The sequence below is a fragment of the Podarcis liolepis genome, assembly GCF_965112155.1.
Source record: "Podarcis liolepis genome assembly, chromosome: 13".
NCBI lineage: Eukaryota > Metazoa > Chordata > Lepidosauria > Squamata > Lacertidae > Podarcis > Podarcis liolepis.
This window is the reverse complement of record NC_139573.1, coordinates 5,252,833-5,272,627: the sequence shown is the minus strand read 5'-3', so window position 1 is coordinate 5,272,627 and position 19,795 is coordinate 5,252,833. Positions and strand designations below refer to the sequence as shown.

Sequence of the window (19,795 nt, the reverse complement as noted above, 5' to 3'; positions counted from 1 at the left end):
AAAATTTTGATTGGTGTTGAAGAAGAGCCTACCAGATTAATCATTAACGGGGCCATGTTATTTATCTCTGCTGGCTCCGTCTAGACGGAGGTGATCAGCCCAGAATCACATGAAAGGGACAGTAATCCAGGTCTATGCATATGCTAATCTGTGCACATCTACAGTGGTACCTCGGGTTATATATGCTTCAGGTTGCATATGCTTCAGGTTACAGACTCCACTAACCCAGAAATAGTGCTTCAGCTTAAGAACTTTGCTTCAGGATGAGAACAGAAATTGTGCTCCGGCGGCGAAGCAGCAGCGGGAGGCCCCATTAGCTAAAGTGGTGCTTCAGGTTAAGAACAGACCTCCAGAACGAATTAAGTACTTAACCCAAGGTACCACTGTATAGCAGAATGTGGTCGATAGCACTGGCTGAGAAACTAACATGCCAGGTGAGAGTGGCAAAGGGCAAACACAGCCCACATTCCTTTTATAACATATGGCAAATGTTTATTGAATGCATCGATTGTTCAGACTGTGGCAGGAATCCACTCAGCACGCATGGGAAAATGTGGCTTGATCTCTTAGAGCAGGCATGTCCAACGTCCGTTTCGGGGGCCTAATCCAGCCCGCCGGTCGGTTTAATCCAGACAGCCCTTTGGTTGGTTGGCCCTCACGGCCCTTTACTTCATCAAATCCGGCCCTCTTTGAAAAAAGTTTGGACACCCCTGTCTTAGAGTATTCAAATGAAACTTTAACACATGATAAGAGCCTGTGGTGTCTTCAGGACAAGTTATTTGTTGTTTACTGTTGTAATAATCGGTTTCTCAAAATTTATCTTCTGTACCATGAAAATAAATAAAAGCATTATTTAAAAAAATGTGAGCATCCATCTTGGGTGCCATACTCTCTTTGTTCTAAGCTACTGAAGAGAATGGATGCGCTTCCTTTCTGTCTCCAGTAGGGGTCTTTTAGGTGGGTCCGGTCCCAAGTTCCACCAGGCTCAAGGACACGGAATTGGCAGCCTCACCTTATAGAGCGGGTGGCACATGGGGAGGTGGCGCAGGGTGGCAATGGTGAACACCTCCGCCAGTAGGTGGGTCCGGAGCAGGTGGGTGAGGACCTGGTGCACCTGGAAGTCAGCGTTTCGCACCCAGGTCTTGGCCAGGATCCAGTCCCATTCGGGGTCACTCGGCAGGAAGATGGGAGCCTTTGGGCCAGGGGTCTGGCTGAGCTGTGGGAGGTGGCAGAATACAACATTGGCTCCTTTTATTCCTACTCTCTGTTTCCTGTTTCTTGGACAGTCTCTGTTAGGTTGTGGGTGAACATATCAGACGACACAGCGATTCTTCAAACAGCTCTTGTTTACTCAGAGGCCAGAACAGAACTGCGCTGAAGGGCTCAGTCAGCCTGCTTATATAGAGCTCCAGTACAACGTTACTGTAGCAACTTTCTAAAACTATCCAATCACTGAACGTCACTTTCGATCCTTCATTTGCATAACTATCTACAGTATCCCCCTGCTGGCCCAGGGTGAGAACTTCAGTACATAACAGTCTGTTATCTGTAAGAGGACCTATACCATGACTGCAGAGATTCCTCAGGAGTCTTTGGTGAGATTCTTCATCAAAAGCTTTTTGATAAATCTAGTTACAATAAATTGTAAGTTCTCTGCCCTGCTTATCAGGCTCTGGGATGCTGTCACGAGATCAGGAGAACATCCCAGAATCCAGTAAGCAAAGTAGAGAAATTGACAGCTCTTTCCATGCCAGGAAAACAAAATGAGTGTCACAGCTCTTTGCGTTGCATGCCATTAATTTGTAGGATTTCAAACGGCCATCTTTCAATCATATAAGTGCCGCCAGCAGCAGGTCAGCAATAAGTCACACAATGTCGGCGAAATTAACTCTTCATTCAAAGAAGTGAACAGCTGAGAAGGCCAGGCCTAGTGAGCACAGCAACTATTCCTGGTACATCTAGTCCAGGCATCCCCAACCTGCGGCCCTCCAGATGTTTTGGCCTACAACTCCCATGATCCCTAGCTAACAGGACCAGTGGTCAGGGATGATGGGAATTGTAGTCCCAAACATCTGGAGGGCCGAAGGTTGGGGATACCTGATCTAGCCCCAATGAGGTCCTCAGGCCTTCCCACAGCTCCCTAAGTCTCCTCTTCCCCCAGGACCTTCCTAAGCAATCTGAGACTCCTTCGACTTGTCTCTCTTTGCTCCGCCCTTTTCATTCCTCCCCGTGTTCTGGGAGACCAGGCAGGGAAGGGAGCTGGAAGACCCCCTAGTTTCCTGGCCCCCTTTCTTTCTACTCTTCTCTCCTGGCTCCGAGTCTGAACTGCTCTCTGCCGCAGCCTCTTCCTGCTCACTAAACCCTGTTGTCTCTTCAGCTTCCGACACCTTCTCCTCCTAGTCTGCTCCCTCTTCTGCCTCTGACCGCTCATTGTCGTCCCGCCACCACTCCCCAGGCACTGAGCCTTCTCCCCTCGGGGGATCCCTGGCTGGTGCCTCCCACCATTCCTTGGTACCTGGTCAGCCCATAACAGTAAGGTTAAAATCGTGCAAGTCGACTCTGCAAAATTGACAGCATTACCCAAGGTTGCAGAGTACTGTGGAGAACCACCAGAGGTCGTCTTCGGTCCATGATGGAGCCACAGCCTCCCTTCCCCACTGCTATCTCCCAAAGGCAGATCCGCAGCATCTTCTGAGCCCCCAGCCGGCCCAACCTGTTACCTGGATGGCGAGGGGCATAAGCTGCCCCTGGGCTGTGAGATGCAGCAAGCACAGGGGGGCTGCTAGGTATTGCTGGCGGTTGTTATTGATTCCTGTAGAGAGCCCCTCCAGGATGCGGTAGTCAGCAATGAAGATGGACCCCTTCTGTTTGGGAGAAGAACACAAGCCTCGGTCACAGCTCCATCTGGTACGCAGGATGAGACCCTCCCTTCCCGCTGTCTGTCTTGTCAGAGTGGTGCATGCTCTGGTTATCTCCCGCTTGGACTACTGCCGTGTGCTCTATGTGGGGCTACCTTTGAAGGTGACCCGGAAACTGCAACTAATCCAGAATGCGGCAGCTAGACTGGGGACTGGGAGCGGACGCCAAGACCACATAACACCAGTCCTGAAAGACCTATGTTGGCTCCCAGGACGTTTCTGAGCACAATTCAAAGTGTTGGTGCTGACCTTGTAAGCCCTAAAGGGCCTCAAAGGCCCAGTAGACCTGGAGGAGCATCTCCACCCCCATCGTTCTGCCCGGACACTGAGGTCCAGCTCCGAGGGCCTTCTGGCGGTTCCCTCCCTGCGAGAAGCCAAGTTACTGGGAACCAGGCAGAGGGCCTTCTTGGTAGTGGCGCCCACCCTGTGGAACACCCTCCCATCAGACGTCAAGGAAATACACAACTATCTGACTTTTAGAAGACAACTGAAGGCAGCCCTCTTTAGGGAAGTTTTGAATGTTTGATGTTTTATCGTGTTTTTAATATTCTGTTGGGAGCCACCCAGAGTGGCTGGGGAAACCCAGCCAGATGGGCAGGGTATTAATAATGTTGTTGTTTAGTCATTTAGTCGTGTCCGACTCTTCGTGGCCCCCTGGACCAGAGCACGCCTGGCACTCCTGTCTTCCACTCCCTCCCGCAGTTTCGTCAAACTCATGTTTGTAGCTTCGAGAACACTGTCCAACCATCTCGTCCTCTGTCGTCCCCTTCTCCTTGTGCCCTCCATCTTTCCCAACAAATAATAACAACAACAATAATATCAGCAGCAGCAGCAGCATCAAGGAGAGGTGTGCAGCTTGTGTGCCTCTTCTGGTGCAACAGCGTTTCCCCATCAGTCGAGCTGCAGAGCGTTTTCCCTCCTCACCTCCAGCTCCTTCTGCAGTGTGGTGGAGGACCCAAGGGATTTGGCCACCATGTCCTGAGTCACAGGGAAGTTGGATGGAATCTCTGTGCATCTTTGGATCATTCTCGGGTTCAGACCGTTCAGGAACTGGTACCCAAAGAACGCGTCGTCCTTCCAGTGCTTCACGACGTATCCTAGGAACAGAGAGAGCTGTCTTAGACCATGGAGTCAAAACAAGCGAGAGCCTCAAAACACAAGAACATCAAGTCAGGGCTGAAGAGAAGGCCCTAAACGGCCTCGGCCCAGTATACCTGAAGGAGCGTCTCCACCTCCATCATTCTACCCAGACACTGAGGTCCAGTTCCGAGGGCCTTCTGGCGGTTCCCTCACTGCGAGAAGCCAAGTTACAGGGAACCAGGCAGAGGGCCTTCTCGGTAGTGGCGCCCTCCCTGTGGAACACCCTCCCACCAGATGTCAAAGAGAACAACAACTACCAGACTTTTAGAAGACATCTGAAGGCAGTCCTGTTCAGGGAAGTTTTTAATGTTTGATGTATCACAGTATTTTAATATTCTTTTGGAAGCCGCCCAGAGTGGCTGGGGAAACCCAGCCAGATGGGCGGGGTATAAATAATAAATTATTATTATTATTATTATTGTGTTGAGATTCCCCTGCATGGGGAGCATCTGATATGCGAAGGGTCTCAGTTCCTCTCTTCCTGATCCCAGATAGCTTAGTCTACCTTTTACGTGGGTCTGCCTCCAGGATGCAAAATTAATAGAAGAGTCCAATCTCCTGGTCAGTTACCGATCAATTTTATTTTATTTTTAAAAGGTGCATTCGGGGGTTTTTTGTTAGGGGTTTTTTTGGGGGGGAAGGGGGCTGTACAGTTTTCCTTTCAGTGTCAGGCAGTGTGGTGTAGTGGTTAGAGCCACTCCCATCATCTGTGATCACTGGCAATGCTGGCAAGGAATGATGGGAGTCGCAGTCCAACAACATAAACGGTTGAGAAAGGCCAGGTTGGAGTGTCTGACTAGGACTCGGGAGATCAGGGTTCGAATCCTCACTCAGGCCTGAAGCTCACTGAGTAGCCTCAGGCCAGTCACTGCCTCACATTGCAACCTACATCAAAGGGTTGTTGGGGGATTAAATGAGGAGTGGAAAAACTATATAAGCCACCTTTCAGTCCATGGAGAAAAAGGAGGGATATAAATGTAACCAACCAATCAATTTCTTGTTCTCTTTTGCTGTCTACTAACCTGCCCTGTTGGGATGCGGGTGGCGCTGTGGGTTAAACCACAGAGCCTAGGACTTGCCAATCAGAAGGTCGGCGGTTCGAATCCCCGTGACGGGGTGAGCTCCCATTGCTCAGTCCCTGATCCTGCCAACCTAGCAGTTCGAAAGCACGTCAAAGTGCAAGTAGATAAATAGGTACCACTCCGGCGGGAAGGTAAACGGCATTTCCGTGCGCTGCTCTGGTTCGCCAGAAGTGGCTTAGTCATGCTGGCCACATGACCCAGAAGCTGTATGCCGGCTCCCTCGGCCAATAAAGCGAGATGAGTGCCGCAACCCCAGAGTCGTCCGCGACTGGACCTAATGGTCAGGGATCCCTTTACCTTTACCCTTAACCTGCCCCGTATCACCCAGCTGAAAGCCTCAAAGACTAGCTGGCTGCGTTGGATTGGTAATTATGACATTCAGTGATCTCATTTGCTCAAGACCTTATAACTGTTTTGCAACTGGAGTGGGTTAGGAGGCGATTATGCAATTTTCCCAGCCTGATTGCTTTGTCAACTCCAGTTATTACTTCATACCATTACCTAGTTGCAAACTGTCTCAAATTGCTTTAAGTTGCTTCAAATTTCATTACAGGTACATTGCTTCATTATTTTACGGACTTTGCTTTATAGCCAAGGAATTCCGCAAGCTTTCCTGACGCCATTAAGATTTGGACGCCCACGAACCGAGCTACTCCCTCTTCCGCTGCTGAGCAAATTAAAAGCTTGACTGAAGGATCCCGTGAGCGTCAGCGCGTTGGCCAGGATTTGACGCTAACCTCAAATGGATCTCCACATGAGCCTAAGGAGGTTCGGGCACGTTAAATCAGTGGCAACCACTTTCGGGGCTTCCCAGGTCCCATTCACAGTAGGATCCATTGTGTTACTAAATCAGGAAAGATCCGGGGACCCAGATTTCTGGAAACCAACCACCATCTCTTGGTAGCTGGAAACGAACTTCACACTATGGGGGTCTATCAGAGGCTGCTTGCAGTGAGTTTTGAACAGGGCCACCATCTTACTGGACAAATCCGTCTCGGTGAACAAGAAGACTTTGTTGATATCTTCCAGCTTCTCCCAGGACTCTTGGCTAGTGGAGTACCCTCTCAGCTTGAGCTCTACCTGCCTGAAGAAGGGAACAAAGTGGGGATGAACGTCAAGGGCCGAGGATGAAATGTGCTCTTCCTTGTCCTTTAAAAGTGCCCTATGAACAGGAAACAGCCCCCCCCACCCGCTGCTGCCGCCAATCTATTACAGTGGTACCTTGGTTCTCAAACTCAATCCGTTCCGGAAGTCCGTTCCAAAACCAAAGCGTTCCAAAACCAAGGCGCGCTTTCCCATAGAAAGTAATGCAAGACAGATTACTCTGTTCCAGACTTTTAAAAACAACCCCTGAGACAGCAATTTGACATGAATTTTACTATCTAACGAGACCACTGATCCATAAAAGGAAAGCAATAAACATTACTCCAGTCACACAATCAATCAATCAGTAGCTGAACTGAACTGCCTGTGCGTAGCCCAGAAAGTGGTCTGCATCAAGGAACGTGATCTGCCACCAACATTGCGGCTTCTTTCCCCAAACTTACTGGGCTTTGGAGCGATTGGCAAAATCTGCCGCTTTGATGAAAGAAAACCTGATGTTTGTGTCCAGTTCCTGGGAGGATGCAACGTCCAGATGTAAAGGGACGCCCTCAGCAAACTTCTTCCACCTGTGCAGAAGGAAATCGGTATCCCAATGTCATGGACTGGTTGCATAATATTCAATAAAGACACAAGACGTAACCGGCTGTACATTTGCAAAAAAAAATCTTACTATTCATTGTATTAAATTATAGAATTCAACAGAAGTAGCTCATAAAGTCCAACGAAAAAAGGAGAAGATCCGGTGGAGCAGTTCATTTTCTAATCAGTTTATGCATAAGGTCCATATATGTGAAAGTGTTTATTCCACCCGTCTGTTCTTAGAGTCCAACAATCCACATGAAAGGTTGTTACAGTTCTACAGAATCCTTTCACAGAGTCTAAAACAAGGATTTCCGGAATATTAGCCTTGTTTCACCATCCTGGGCTTCATCAGTAGGTCAAACTCATATATGATATCACAGGGCAGTGAATCTTATAGCACAGTAGTAGCTGCTGCCCCCAAGAGAAGAAGGCTCAGAGCCCAAAGACTGGTGTTGGGAAGAAGAGATATCGGAAGCTGAAGAGGCAACAGGGCTTAGTGAGAGGGGAGAGTCTGTGTCAGACGGAAGTCCAGAATCAGAGGTAGAAGCTGAAGAAGGAGAGGTGGGAGGTCGAGAGGCAGAGGTGAGTGAGGCTGGTGAAGAAGGCAGGGGGTCTCTCCCTCCTGCTGTGACCAGCTCCTCCCCCCCCCCACTGGTCCCTCAGGACCAGGAAAGGTAGGAAGTGGGAGGACAAAAGGCGGGCACGCCGGCATAGTCTGTGATTCCTCAGGAAGGACCTGGAGGAGGAGGAGACTTAGGCAGCTGTGGGCAAGACGTACTAAAAAGAGTTGCTGTGCTCATTAGGCCTGGCACTCCTGAGCAGACCTAGCTTCTCCCAATGAAGAGTTAACTTCACTTAAAGGTAAAGGTACCCTGCCGGTACGGGCCAGTCTTGACAGACTCTAGGGTTGTGCGCTCATCTCACTCTAGAGGCCGGGAGCCAGCGCCGTCCGAAGACACTTCCGTGTCACGTGGCCAGCATGATGAAGCTACTCTGGCGAGCCAGCACAGCACACGGAAACGCCGTTTACCTTCCCGCTGGTAAGCGGTCCCTATTTATCTACTTGCACCCGGGGGTGCTTTCGAACTGCTAGGTTGGCAGGCGCTGGGACCGAGCAACGGGAGCGCACCCCGCCGCGGGGATTCGAACCACCGACCATGCGATCGGCAAGTCCTAGTTGCTGAGGTTTTACCCACAGTGCCACCCGCGTCCCCAAACTTCACTTACTCCTTGTGATTTATTGCTGGCTGGCTCCTGACACATAAGTGGAACCAGCAACAAAATGTTGCAGAGCGGGGTCGGGGGGGGGGAGCGCCTGCTCATCCACACCTTCCTGCAGGAAACTCCATTCCATTCATCATCTTCATCACCATCACCATCATTTATTATTTATACCCCATCCATCTGGCTGGGTTTCCCCACCAGCCACTCTGGGCAGCTCCCAACAGAATATTAAAAACACGATAAAACATCAAACATTCAAAACTTCCCTAAACAGGGCTGCCTTCAGATGTCTTCTAAAAGTCAGGTAGTTGTTTATTTCCTTGACATCTGACGGGAGGGCGTTCCTCAGGGGGGGCGCCACCACTGAGAAGGCCCTCTGCCTGGTTCTACCCGGACACTGAGGTCCAGCACAGAGGTCCTTCTAGCGATTCCCTCACTGCGAGAAGCCAAGTTACAGGGAACCAGGCAGAGGGCGTTCTCAGTAGTGGCACCCGCCCTGTGGAACGCCCTCCCACCAGATGTCAAAGAGAACAACAACTACCAGACTTCTAGAAGACATCTGAAGGCAGCCCTGTTTAGGGAAGCTTTTAATGTTTGATGTATTACAGTATTTTAATATTCTTTTGGAAGCTGCCCAGAGTGGCTGGGGAAACCCAGCCAGATGGGCGAGGTATAAATACTAAATTATTATTATTATTAAGATCTTGACATTCTATACAAGATCTCAAAGTAGCTGTTTTACTACAAAGGAATTTCAGAAATAGACTGGAAAGAGAAGCTGCTGAATTGCAACTCATTACCAAACTTAAAACCATGGAGAGACCTGGTCTGAACAGAGACATTGGATTCTTATCTCATTATACATGACTAAGCCATTTTTCACCTTCTCACCCCTTGCCTTTTCCTGTAAGACCTATTGCAGTCGTTAAGAGACGTCAACAGACTCATCTCAGCTATCTGCCAATCTCCCATTCCCACCACCCTTCTGAGTAATACCCCTCCCCACCTTCTCACTATATAGAAGGGTCTGGCAACTTCTGTTTCAGTGTATCTGAAGAAGTGTGCATGCACACGAAAGCTCATACCAAGAACTAACTTAGTTGGTCTTTAAGGTGCTACTGGAAGGAATTTTTTTATTTTGACTATGGCAGACCAACACGGCTACCTATCTGTAACTATTATTATTATTATTATTATTATTATTATTATTATTCCCTGTAACCTCACTTCTCACAGGGAGGAAACCGCCAGAAGGGCTGGAGCTGGACCTCAGTGTCCGAGCTGGAGGTGGAGATGCCCCTTCAGGTATACTCGGACAAATGGGTTTCCCATCCTGCTCCCCAACAGTAAGCCAGCATTCTGTGTCCACTGAGCACAGAGGTTTCCTGCTCACTTAAGCTTCCTCCTCTGAATGATTTGTTGCATCCCTACAAACCTTGTGGTTCCCCAAAAGTGTGCCCGTCAGTAACCTGCCTAAGCAACGACACTTGCACTCTGAACATTGGACATGGAAGGAATGAGGGCTCGAAGCACAAACAGACACACACACACACACACACACACCCCTGAGAGCTGGAGGCAGAACCCAGGAATCCATTACACAGACACACAAACACACACACACACACACACACACATAGGTTGCAAGACTAGAAGTTTACAGCAGCCACACTCACTCGTAGCAAGATTGTCTTTCTTGAAGCTGCTTCTTCCGGTGGTCCTTGAGTAATTGAAGAGTATCCATAGCTGGTGTCTTCGCTGGAGGGACACAGAGAGAGAGAGAGAGAGAGAGAGAGAGAGAGAGAGAGAGAGAGAGAGTTTATTATGTCAGCCTGCTTCATTCGGTTCAGATCTGGTGCAGTGGTCCCTTGGTTCTCAAACGCCTTGGTACTCAAACAACTTGGAAACCAAACACTGCAAACCCGGAAGTAAGTGTTTTGGTTTGGGAACTTTTTTTGGAAGCCGAACGTGCTCCTTTTTGAATGCCACGCTTCTGTTTGGAGTGTTAGACCAGTGTTTCCCAACCTTTTTTGGGCAAAGGCACACTTGTTTCATGAAAAAAATCTCGAGGCACACCACCATTACAGCCCCGTGACGTCAGCGCGCAGCGTCACGCCGGGAGGGACATGAATTGCTAGCAAATTACATAATCACCTCCTTGAGGGCTGGCTCATCTTCTCCGAAGGCAGAACCCCATTAATTAACAGCACAGACTCACACCATAGCCAAGACGAGGGGGAAAAACCTCAGTCATGCACAGTCATGCACATGTGGGGGCTAAATGAGGACGAAGACCGGGCAGAGAGGAGGGTTCAAATCACCCCACCTGGCCAGGACAATCCCTGGGTGCTCCCTTGGGCCACTCGCCTGACCCACCTCGCAGGGCTGTTGTTGCGAGGATAACACGGGGAGAACCACGCGCGCCCCCGGGAGCTCCTTGGAGGAGAAAGCGGGCGATGAATGCAATGCACGAAATATATGAGAGGCGACCAGGTTTTGCAGGTGAGGGGCCCCCGCCAGCCTCCGCTTCCAACACCCGGCGCAACGACGCCGAAGTTTCTCCCCGGGCTCGGCTCGGGGAGCAGCACTGCTCCCCCCGGCTCCCCTTCGCCCTCCTGGCTCTCTCTGCCGCCCACTGGGGACCCCCCTCACCTGCCAAGTCCGGAGCGCCGGTGGAAGTTGCATGCATGCATGCAGGGCGCCACGTTGCCATTGCATTGTACTGCACTCCATTCAACGCCTGCACACATGCATTGCCTTGCACGCACGCCAAGGGGTCTCCCCGCGGTCCGATGCGTCCCCTCCGGCGCGGATGCAGCATTGCAAAAATAACACCCCCCCGACGCAGCCCTACCTGAGGGGCAGCCTCCGCCTCCGCCGCTCCGCCTCCGCGGGGATCCCCAGGCTCCATCCTGCCGCCCGATCTCTGCGGGGGCGCAGGCAGGCTGCGCGGGGTCCGCGCGGAAGAGCCCCTGCCCGCCCGGCCGCCGCCGCCGCGCTCATTCCATGGCCGGGAGAAGTGCGCTTCAAACAAAACGCCCGGCCCGCCAGGCCACGCTGGGAAACGTAGTTTGTGCACCCCGCGCGGGCGCGGAGCCCAAGGGCGAGGGGACTACGGATCCCGGCAGCCCCCGCGCCGGGGACGGAGGGGGAGAGGCCGGGTGCAGGGATGGAGGGATGGGTGGGCGAGCGAGTGAGTGAGTGGCAGCCGCCAAGCCTTGGCCGAGAGCCAGGAAGGGCCTCCCCGGAGGAAGAGGAGGGAGGCGCAGAGCGGGAGGGAGGGAGGGAACCCCAGGGGTCATCTAGTGACGGCGCCCCAATCGAAAATTTGACTTAAAAAAAAAATCTTTCGAATTTTTTAATTTTTCCCACGGCACACCAGGCGACATCTCGCGGCACACTAGTGGTTGGGAAACACTGTGGCCGCGGAACAGTGGTTGGGAAACACTGTGTTAGACCGAGGTCTGTCTGTTTTTGCTATTTATTTTGCATTTCTGCGAATCTTTTTTGTTTTGTTTTTGTGACTGTGCGGAACCCAGTTCAGCTACTGGTTTTTTGATTGATTGATTGATTGATTGATTGATTGTGTGACTGCAGTTACATTGCTTATTGCTTTCATTTTATGGATCGTTTTATGGTTAGATAGTAAAATTCATGTTTAAATTGCTGTTTTAGGGGTTGTTTTTCAAAGTCAGGAACGGATGAATTCGTTTTGCATTACTTTCTATGGGAAAGCGCGCCTTGGTTTTGGAACGCTTTGGTTTTGGAACCGACTTCTGGAACGGATTAAGTTTGAGAACCAAGGTACCACTGTAGTTTATATTTTCTTATGAACAGTAAATACCATTGATCACCATGTTGGGGGTACGAGCATGCTGTCCAAACAATCAACAGGCTAAAAGATGATTTTGCAGAATAGGGACCTTCTTCTCTCTCTCTCTCTCTCTCTCTCTCTCTCTCTCTCTCTCTCTTCAAGCAAGTCTACTTACCCGATCCCTCCCTCAGCTCCAGGGTATCAGAGCCCGCAATCCACTGATAGCATGGAAATCTATAGACTTCTCCTTTGGGGGACGTCACGGTGACAAAACTACAGTACCAGCTAGTGGACAGCAGATTAGATACAACTTCTTTGTGGAGACGGAGAAGCACGATTTCCCCCAGCTCCTGCTCACAGGTGACTTCGTAGTCATGCACCTGCAACAGAAAAGTCGGGAGATCCAGAGGCAGCCTTAGAAAGCAGGAAGGGATGATAAAGAGACAGATTTCAACTCCAGGTGAAAAACCTCACCTTTAATTTAGCCTGTGGGCTCTATGGGAATTATCAAAGTCCTCAGCCACCCTTGGCGCTGCAGCCTTCAGAAGAACACCATTCTCACTCAGGCAGCTAGCTGCTTGTTGGACTAACCTACTGTTTTTGATGGGTGCAACAAATAGAATTTACTTGCTTCAGAACCCCCTGCCCCAAATAGAAGCAGAGATGGTGTTTGTCTCCCCACCCCGCCCCTGTGATGGGTGAGTCATTAGAAGATGGGCAGAACTCTGTCTGCAAAGATAGCAGTTTCTGGGAAGAAATGGGAAATAATAATAATTTATTGTTTGTACCCCGCCCATCTGACTGGGTTTCCCCAGCCACTCTGGGCAACTTCCAACAAAGATTAAAAATACATTAAAATGTCACACATTAAAAACTTCCCTGAACAGGGCTGCCTTCAGATGTCTTCTGAATGTCAGGTAATTATTTATCTCTTTGACATCTGGTGGGAGGGCGTTCCACAGGGCGGACGCCACCACCGAGAAGGCCCTCTGCCTGGTTCCCTGTAGCTTTGCTTCTTGCAGGGAGGGAACCGCCAGAAGGCCCTCGGAGCTGGACCTCAGTGTCCGGGCAGAACAATGGGGGTGGAGACGCTCCTTCAGGTATACAGGACTGAGGCCATTTAGGGCTTTAAAGGTCAGCACCAACACTTTGAATTGTGCTCAGAAACGTACTGGGAAAGTGAGCTTATCTTGAGAAGGGAACTTATCTCGAAACTTGCTTGGAAATCAAGTTCCCCAGAAGAGGAACTGGTGGGATGGGATTCTTGTGGTTTGCTTGCTTGCTTGCAAAATTCTATCTTGTTCTGGATGTCGTCATATATTCTGCTGATAGTTGTTTGTCTCGCACTATAAAAACCCTGCTCTGATCTGGGTACGATGCTCAGCTTTTGGAAGCTATCCCATTGCAGTCAGCTGCGGAGATTAATAAACCAAAGGCTTTTCCTCGGAGAACCCGGTGTCTGTCTTATTGACTGAGAATCCTGCAACATTATAAGAAAATTTGGGGGTCCAACTCCCCGTCAAGGGACCCCATACCCCAGAATCTTCCTGGTGCAGAACAGAATGTCCCTATTTTCATCAGAGAAATGTTGGATGGTATGCAATTGGTGTGGATGAGGCCCATTCATCCATTCATTGCATTTATGTACTAGCCCTCATCCAGAGGTCACAGGGCCCTCCTTTCCCCCCAAGCTGCTCACGGGGTGTACACAGGTCACCCCATCTCATTTAATCCCCACTACAACCCTGAAAGGTTGGGTTAGGCTGAGAGATGTAGGAATGAAAAATCACGGGAGACGAGAGAGGCAGGTGCAACATGAGGCGTCTCTCTGGGCGGACCCTGAAAAGCCTCTTTTATTGACTATTACAAACATTGCCACAGGTGGGCCTGTGGCTGATTGGTTGATACACAAAGAAACTTGTTGCTGATTGGTTAACGTAAGTACTAAGGCGGGAATTACATGTGAGAGGTGGGGATTACATGTGATCATTTATCATTGATGGAGTAAAGGCTGGGAATCGGAGCTAGAACTAGACAGGCATGAAGCCTCCTAATTAAATTGTAACTAGAGATTAATATGGCACGAAACAATATAACAATCAAGTTCTGTAGATGTGGTCAGCTAGGCATGGAGAGCAGGTACAGTTTGTTTTCCATGAGCTTAGGATGTCTGTTACTAATGATTGATCATAACATGAAACAATGTAACAATCAAGTTCTGTAGATGTGGTCAGCTAGGCATGAAGAGCAGGTTCGTACAGTGTGTGCAAAAGCAGGGGAAAGCCTACAAGCAAGACTTCTCAGAAAGCAAGAGAAAAGAGGAGCAAGGCTTCCCCATAATGCAGCAGTTTTGTGCAGAAGGAGAACTAACAGTTATATGCAGAAAGAGGACTTCCCTTTAGAGAGAGGCAGTGACTGTCCCCCAAGGTCACCCAGTGAGTTTCGTGGCCAAGTGGGGATTCGAACCCTGGTTTCCCCCAGGTTCTAGTCCAGCACTCTAACCATTGCACCACACTGAACTGCCTACACTGAGTCAGACCATCGGTCCATCTAGAGCCATACAACCCATCACTGGGGAAGCTCAAGGGTCTCATTCCCTTCCAGGGGGCCACACGCGGATGGTGGGCTGGTCAGAGGCAAAGGTGTTGTTGTTTAGTCGTCTAGTCGTGTCCGACTCTTCGTGACCCCCTGGACCAGAGCACACCAGGCACTCCTGTCTTCCACTGCCTCCCGCAGCTTGGTCAGACTCATGCTGGTAGCTTCAAGAGCACTGTCCCACCATCTCGTCCTCCGTCGTCCCCTTCTCCTTGTGCCCTCCATCTTTCCCAACATCAGGGTCTTTTCCAGGGAGTCTTCTCTTCTCCTGAGGTGGCCAAAGTCTTGGAGCCTCAGCTTCAGGATGAGCTTGCTTCCAGTGAGCACTCAGGGCTGATTTCCTTCAGAATGGAGAGGTTGGATCTTCTTGCAGTCCATGGGACTCTCCAGAGTCTCCTCCAGCACCAGAATTCAAAAGCACCCATTCTTTGCCGATCAGCCTTCTTTATGGTCCAGCTCTCACTTACATACAACACTACTGGGAAAACCATGGCTTTAACTATATGGGCCTCTGTTGGCAAGGCAAAGGTAGGGCAGAGCAATTAATCTTAATTTCACCTTTGTACAGTAGACCAATTCCTACACATACTTGCACATTCCTCTGCCCTCCACCTGGGCAAAGGAGAAGTATTATCAAAATTCCAGGATGTTTTCCACCATTGTGAAGTCACGTGGGGAGGGGTGCATCCTGTGGAGACTCTCCAGGACCAAAAAAGAGTGGACCGGAAGACTGCATTTTGGCCCCAGGGCTGTGTTTCCTCATCCACACTGATTGCATACCCTTCATTCATAAATAAAAGAAACATAAATGCAATGAATAAAAATATTGCATTCCTTTGCTGGACTTGGTTTTCTTCAGAACAAGACCACTACAAAAGCCGCTTGCAACAGAGTGCAACTTAAGTTAAGAAAGAAAACGTAAGTTTCACAACCTAGTTCTTCCGGATATTCTCTGGTTACGGGAACCAGGGGTTTGCCAACAGCAAAGAAGGAAGGAAGGAAGAAGCCATGATACTCAATTCTGGGGAAAAGAGGAAACACCCACCTGATTTCCCTACAGAAGGGCAATCCGTTGCAGGATACAGAGTGGAAAATCTTATTGATTTTCAAATTTTAACAATTATATAATACCGTAGTGAGAGAATTTACTTTCTTGGGCTCCATGATCACTGCAGATGGTGATAGTAGCCATGAAATTAAAAGACGCCTGCTTCTTGGAAGAAAAGCAATGACCAACCTAGACAGCATCTTAAAAAGCAGAGACATCACCTTGCAGACAAAGGTCCTTATAGTAAAAGCTCTGGTTTTCCCAGTAGTGATGTATGGAAGTGAGAGCTGGACCATCAAGAAGGCTGATCGCCGAAGAATGGATGCTTTTGAATTCTGGTGCTGGAGGAGACTCTTGAGAGTCTCATGGACTGCAAGAAGATCAAACCTCTCCATTCTGAAGGAAATCAGCCCTGAGTGCTCACTGGAAGGACAGATCCTGAAGCTGAGGCTCCAATACTTTGGCCTCCTCATGAGAAGAGAAGACTCCCTGGAAAAGACCCTGATGTTGGGAAAGATGGAGGGCACAAGGAGAAGGGGACGACGGAGGACGAGATGGTGGGACAGTGTTCTGGAAGAGACCAGCATGAGTTTGACCAAACTGCGGGAGGCAGTGGAAGACAGGAGGGCCTGGGGTGCTCTGGTCCAGGGGGTCACGAAGAGTCGGACACAACTAAATGACTCAACAACAAATAATACCGTAACATAACCACCATTATATCATTTGCTCTCAGTAGCACCTTAGAGACCAACTAAGTTTGTTGTTGGTATGAGCTTTCGTGTGCATGCACACTTCTTCAGAGCGACGACCAGAGCAGCAGCACCACCACACGCAAGAGGAAACCCAGCTTCAGCTGCGTCCTCAGCGCCAGCCCCGCGAGCTCACCAAAGCCGCCAGCCCCCTAGCTGCTCAGCCCCCCGCTGCTATGGGAGCCATGGCCGGCTGCATGTCAGCGGTGGCTCTATGAATGAAAGGCTGCGTCGGAGTTTACCTCAGCATGGTGCAGGCCAGATTCGTGACCCTTTCAGGCCGCATCCGGCCTCCAGGCCATAGTTTGCCAACCCCTGGTTTTTGCAGTAGTATGGTGACCTTTACATAGTTTCTGTATTTGTTGCCGGTGGCAGCAGCGGGGAGATGATGGAGGGAAGCATAGTGGTGGTATTTAGCCCCCATGTTCAAGCATTTATGCACTAGTATGAGCTTTAGAAGCAAATTGCATTCTTTTCATGCCTGAAGATCTGGGCAGCCATGGAGAGGTCAGGGAAGGGCGTGAGACTGTGTCTGTCTCCATTTTGCCTGGAGCAAAATTCAAGGATGTGGACATGGGGGGGCGTGTTTGCATCTGTGTGCAGGAATACAAAGGGAGGGTTGGGGGGCTCCGTCTCAGGTGGTGGAACATCATTCTGCCCGGACACTGAGGTCCAGCACTGAGGGCCTTCTGGTAGTTCCCTCCCTGCAAGAAGTGAGGTCACAGGGAACCAGGCAGAGGGCCTTCTCGGTGGTGGCACCTGCCCTGTGGAACACCCTCCCATCAGATGTCAAGGAAATAAACAACTCTCTGACTTTTAGAAGACATCTGAAGGCAGCCCTGTTTAGGGAAGCTTTTAATGTTTAATAGTTATTGTATTTTAGTGTTCTGTTGGAGGCCACCCAGAGTGGCTGGGGAAACCCAGCCAGATGGGTGGGGTATAACTAATAAATTATTATTATTATTCCTGCCACAGATGTCTAGTGTTATGTACTGAAGTTCTCACCTTGGGACATTCCTTGGGTGCCGGCCACGGTAGTGGGAGTCATGGGGCCTCGTTCTTACCAGGTGGCCCTCGAGAGCGGACACTTGTGGTGCTGGCACATAGACCAGCTAAGGCGCAGGGTTAGGGATTTGGACACTACCGCTGTGCCCCCAACTGTGGCCCCAGCTCCGGAGCGGTCACTAATGGAAGGCGAGGCTCCACCTACATCTTCCTCACAAACTGAGGGCATGGAGCCGAGCCGGGCCATTTCAGTGGGTCTGCCTGGCTCTCCAGAGACTCGGACCACTGCTGTGCCTGACCGTCTGCCAAGTCCACTCTCGGTGGTTCCTTCGACAGCAGCGGAGCCAGGGAACTCGGGCTCAATGCCACATTTGGTCACACCACAGTCGCAGCCAGAATCGGGCGGCCACCCGGACTCTGATACTGGCAGGGATTCCAAGCACCCAGCTTATTTAAAAGACTATATTCACCGGACAAACTGCACATGTAAAGCTGTATGGTGAATAGGGTCAATTAATATGCTTATGTGCCTTACTGAAACCAATAAGGGTGTTGCTGTATGTAATGGAACCACTATGATTGTAACTGACGCCTTATCTCGGTGGGGAGGAGTGTTATGTATTGAAGTTCTCACTCTGGCCACCAGGAGTATCGTGTACAGTGGTACCTTGGGATGCAAACGGGATCTGTTCCGGAGCCCCGGCCGCATCCTGAAGCGAACGTAACAAGTGACGGCGCGTCTGCGCATGCGCGGGTCGTGTTTTGCCGCTTCTGCGCATGCGCGCGACATCATTTTGAGCGTCTGCGCATGCGCGAGCGGCAAAACCCGGAAGTAACGCACTCCATTACTTCCGGGTTGCCGTGGAGCGCAACTCAAACGCGCTCAACCCAAAGGACATTCAACCCGAGGTATGACTGTATATAGTTTTCACTCAGGTCCACGTCAGTTAATTTAGGCGGGAAAACCTGGGTTGTTGTTGTTACAATGTTGACAGCCGGCTGCCTATAAAAGCAGGCCAGCTGAGCTGTTTGCTGTTCAGTTCCGTTCCAGCTTACTTATAAAGAACTACTTGGAGAAATCTCTCTGTTGTCTGCTATGCCCACCCACTATTTAATATGTAGGAAGCCCCTGGGGTTGAAAATGAGCTCTGGGGCCCCATATGCATGTGCTATACATTGCATTTACACCCCACCTTCCTTCCAAGGAGCTCAAGAGGCATACAGAGTTCTCCTCTCTACTTTATCTCCCCAAGAAGCCTGCAAGGTTGGCTGAGAGGCAGTGACTGGCCCAAGGTCACCAGGTGGTAAAGTATTGCACTTGGGCAAAAAAAATGAGAGGCACAAATACAAGATGGGGGACACCTGGCTTGAGAGCAGTACATGTGAAAAGGATCTAGGAGTCTTGGTTGACCACAAACTTGACATGAGCCAACAGTGTGACGCGGCAGCTAAAAAAGCCAATGCAATTCTGGGCTGCATCAATAGGAGTATAGCATCTAGATCAAGGGAAGTAATAGTCCCACTGTATTCTGCTCTGGTCAGACCTCACCTGGAGTACTGTGTCCAGTTCTGGGCACCACGGTTCAAGAAGGACACTGACAAACTGGAACGTGTCCAGAGGAGGGCAACCAAAATGGTCAAAGGCCTGGAAACGATGCCTTATGAGGAACGGCTAAGGGAGCTGGGCATGTTTAGCCTGGAGAAGAGGAGGTTAAGGGGTGATATGATAGCCATGTTCAAATATATAAAAGGATGTCACATAGAGGAGGGAGAAAGGTTGTTTTCTGCTGCTCCAGAGAAGCAGACACGGAGCAATGGATCCAAACTACAAGAAAGAAGATTCCACCTAAACATTAGGAAGAACTTCCTGACAGTAAGAGCTGTTTGACAGTGGAATTTGCTGCCAAGGAGTGTGGTGGAGTCTCCTCCTTTGGAGGTCTTTAAGCAGAGGCTTGACAACCATATGTCAGGAGTGCTCTGATGGTGTTTCCTGCTTGGCAGGGGGTTGGACTCGATGGCCCTTGTGGTCTCTTCCAACTCTAGGATTCTATGATTCTAGGTGATCTTCATGGCCAAGTGGGGATTTGAACCCTGATGTTTCCCAGGGGCAAAGTCCAACACTCTAACCACTACACCACACTGGCTCGGTAACAACTTAAGTCATCCCCAAAGTACAGAAGGATGAAAATCAGGACAGCAAAACTAAGAATATAAGCCCACCTGGACATCTACCTGAAAGCCTCTGGCATCAATCACAGGAAGGGAAATGAATGTGTGTGAGAGATAAAATCTCAAGAATGCACAAAAACCACAGGTTTAATTTTTTAAAAGAGGATTTCAGCTTCTTCTTCTGGGGCACTTCAACAGCACACTGGAATTTGATTATAGAGCACACTAGAGAACTCAGTGCTGTGTGTATGTCTGTCATAAAGGTAAAGGGACCCCTGACCCTTAGGTCCAGTCGTGGCTGACTCTGGGGTTGCGGCGCTCATCTCGCTTTACTGGCCGAGGGAGCCAACGTACAGCTTCCGGGT

At 50.0% G+C, this 19,795-nt stretch overlaps 1 protein-coding gene and 1 long non-coding RNA gene across 2 annotated transcripts in view; one reads left to right on the top strand and one right to left on the bottom strand.

Annotated features, from left to right (window-relative positions):
- Positions 1 to 19,795, bottom strand: part of LOC310692097 (hydroperoxide isomerase ALOXE3-like) — a 35,550-nt gene that overhangs the window by 13,325 nt on the left and 2,430 nt on the right. Inside the window, exons 2-8 of the mRNA XM_083472627.1 lie at positions 12,040 to 12,244; positions 9,727 to 9,808; positions 6,688 to 6,810; positions 6,121 to 6,224; positions 3,843 to 4,015; positions 2,721 to 2,864; positions 1,013 to 1,216 (exon numbers count right to left, since the gene is read on the bottom strand). Of these exons, the coding sequence (XP_083328753.1) occupies positions 1,013 to 1,216; positions 2,721 to 2,864; positions 3,843 to 4,015; positions 6,121 to 6,224; positions 6,688 to 6,810; positions 9,727 to 9,808; positions 12,040 to 12,244 (1,035 nt within the window). The remainder of the gene's footprint in view (positions 1 to 1,012; positions 1,217 to 2,720; positions 2,865 to 3,842; positions 4,016 to 6,120; positions 6,225 to 6,687; positions 6,811 to 9,726; positions 9,809 to 12,039; positions 12,245 to 19,795) is intronic.
- Positions 12,251 to 15,547, top strand: LOC310692263. The gene is made up of 3 exons (XR_014518693.1): positions 12,251 to 13,636; positions 14,273 to 14,506; positions 14,988 to 15,547. It is a non-coding gene; the product is annotated as an uncharacterized lncRNA (long non-coding RNA).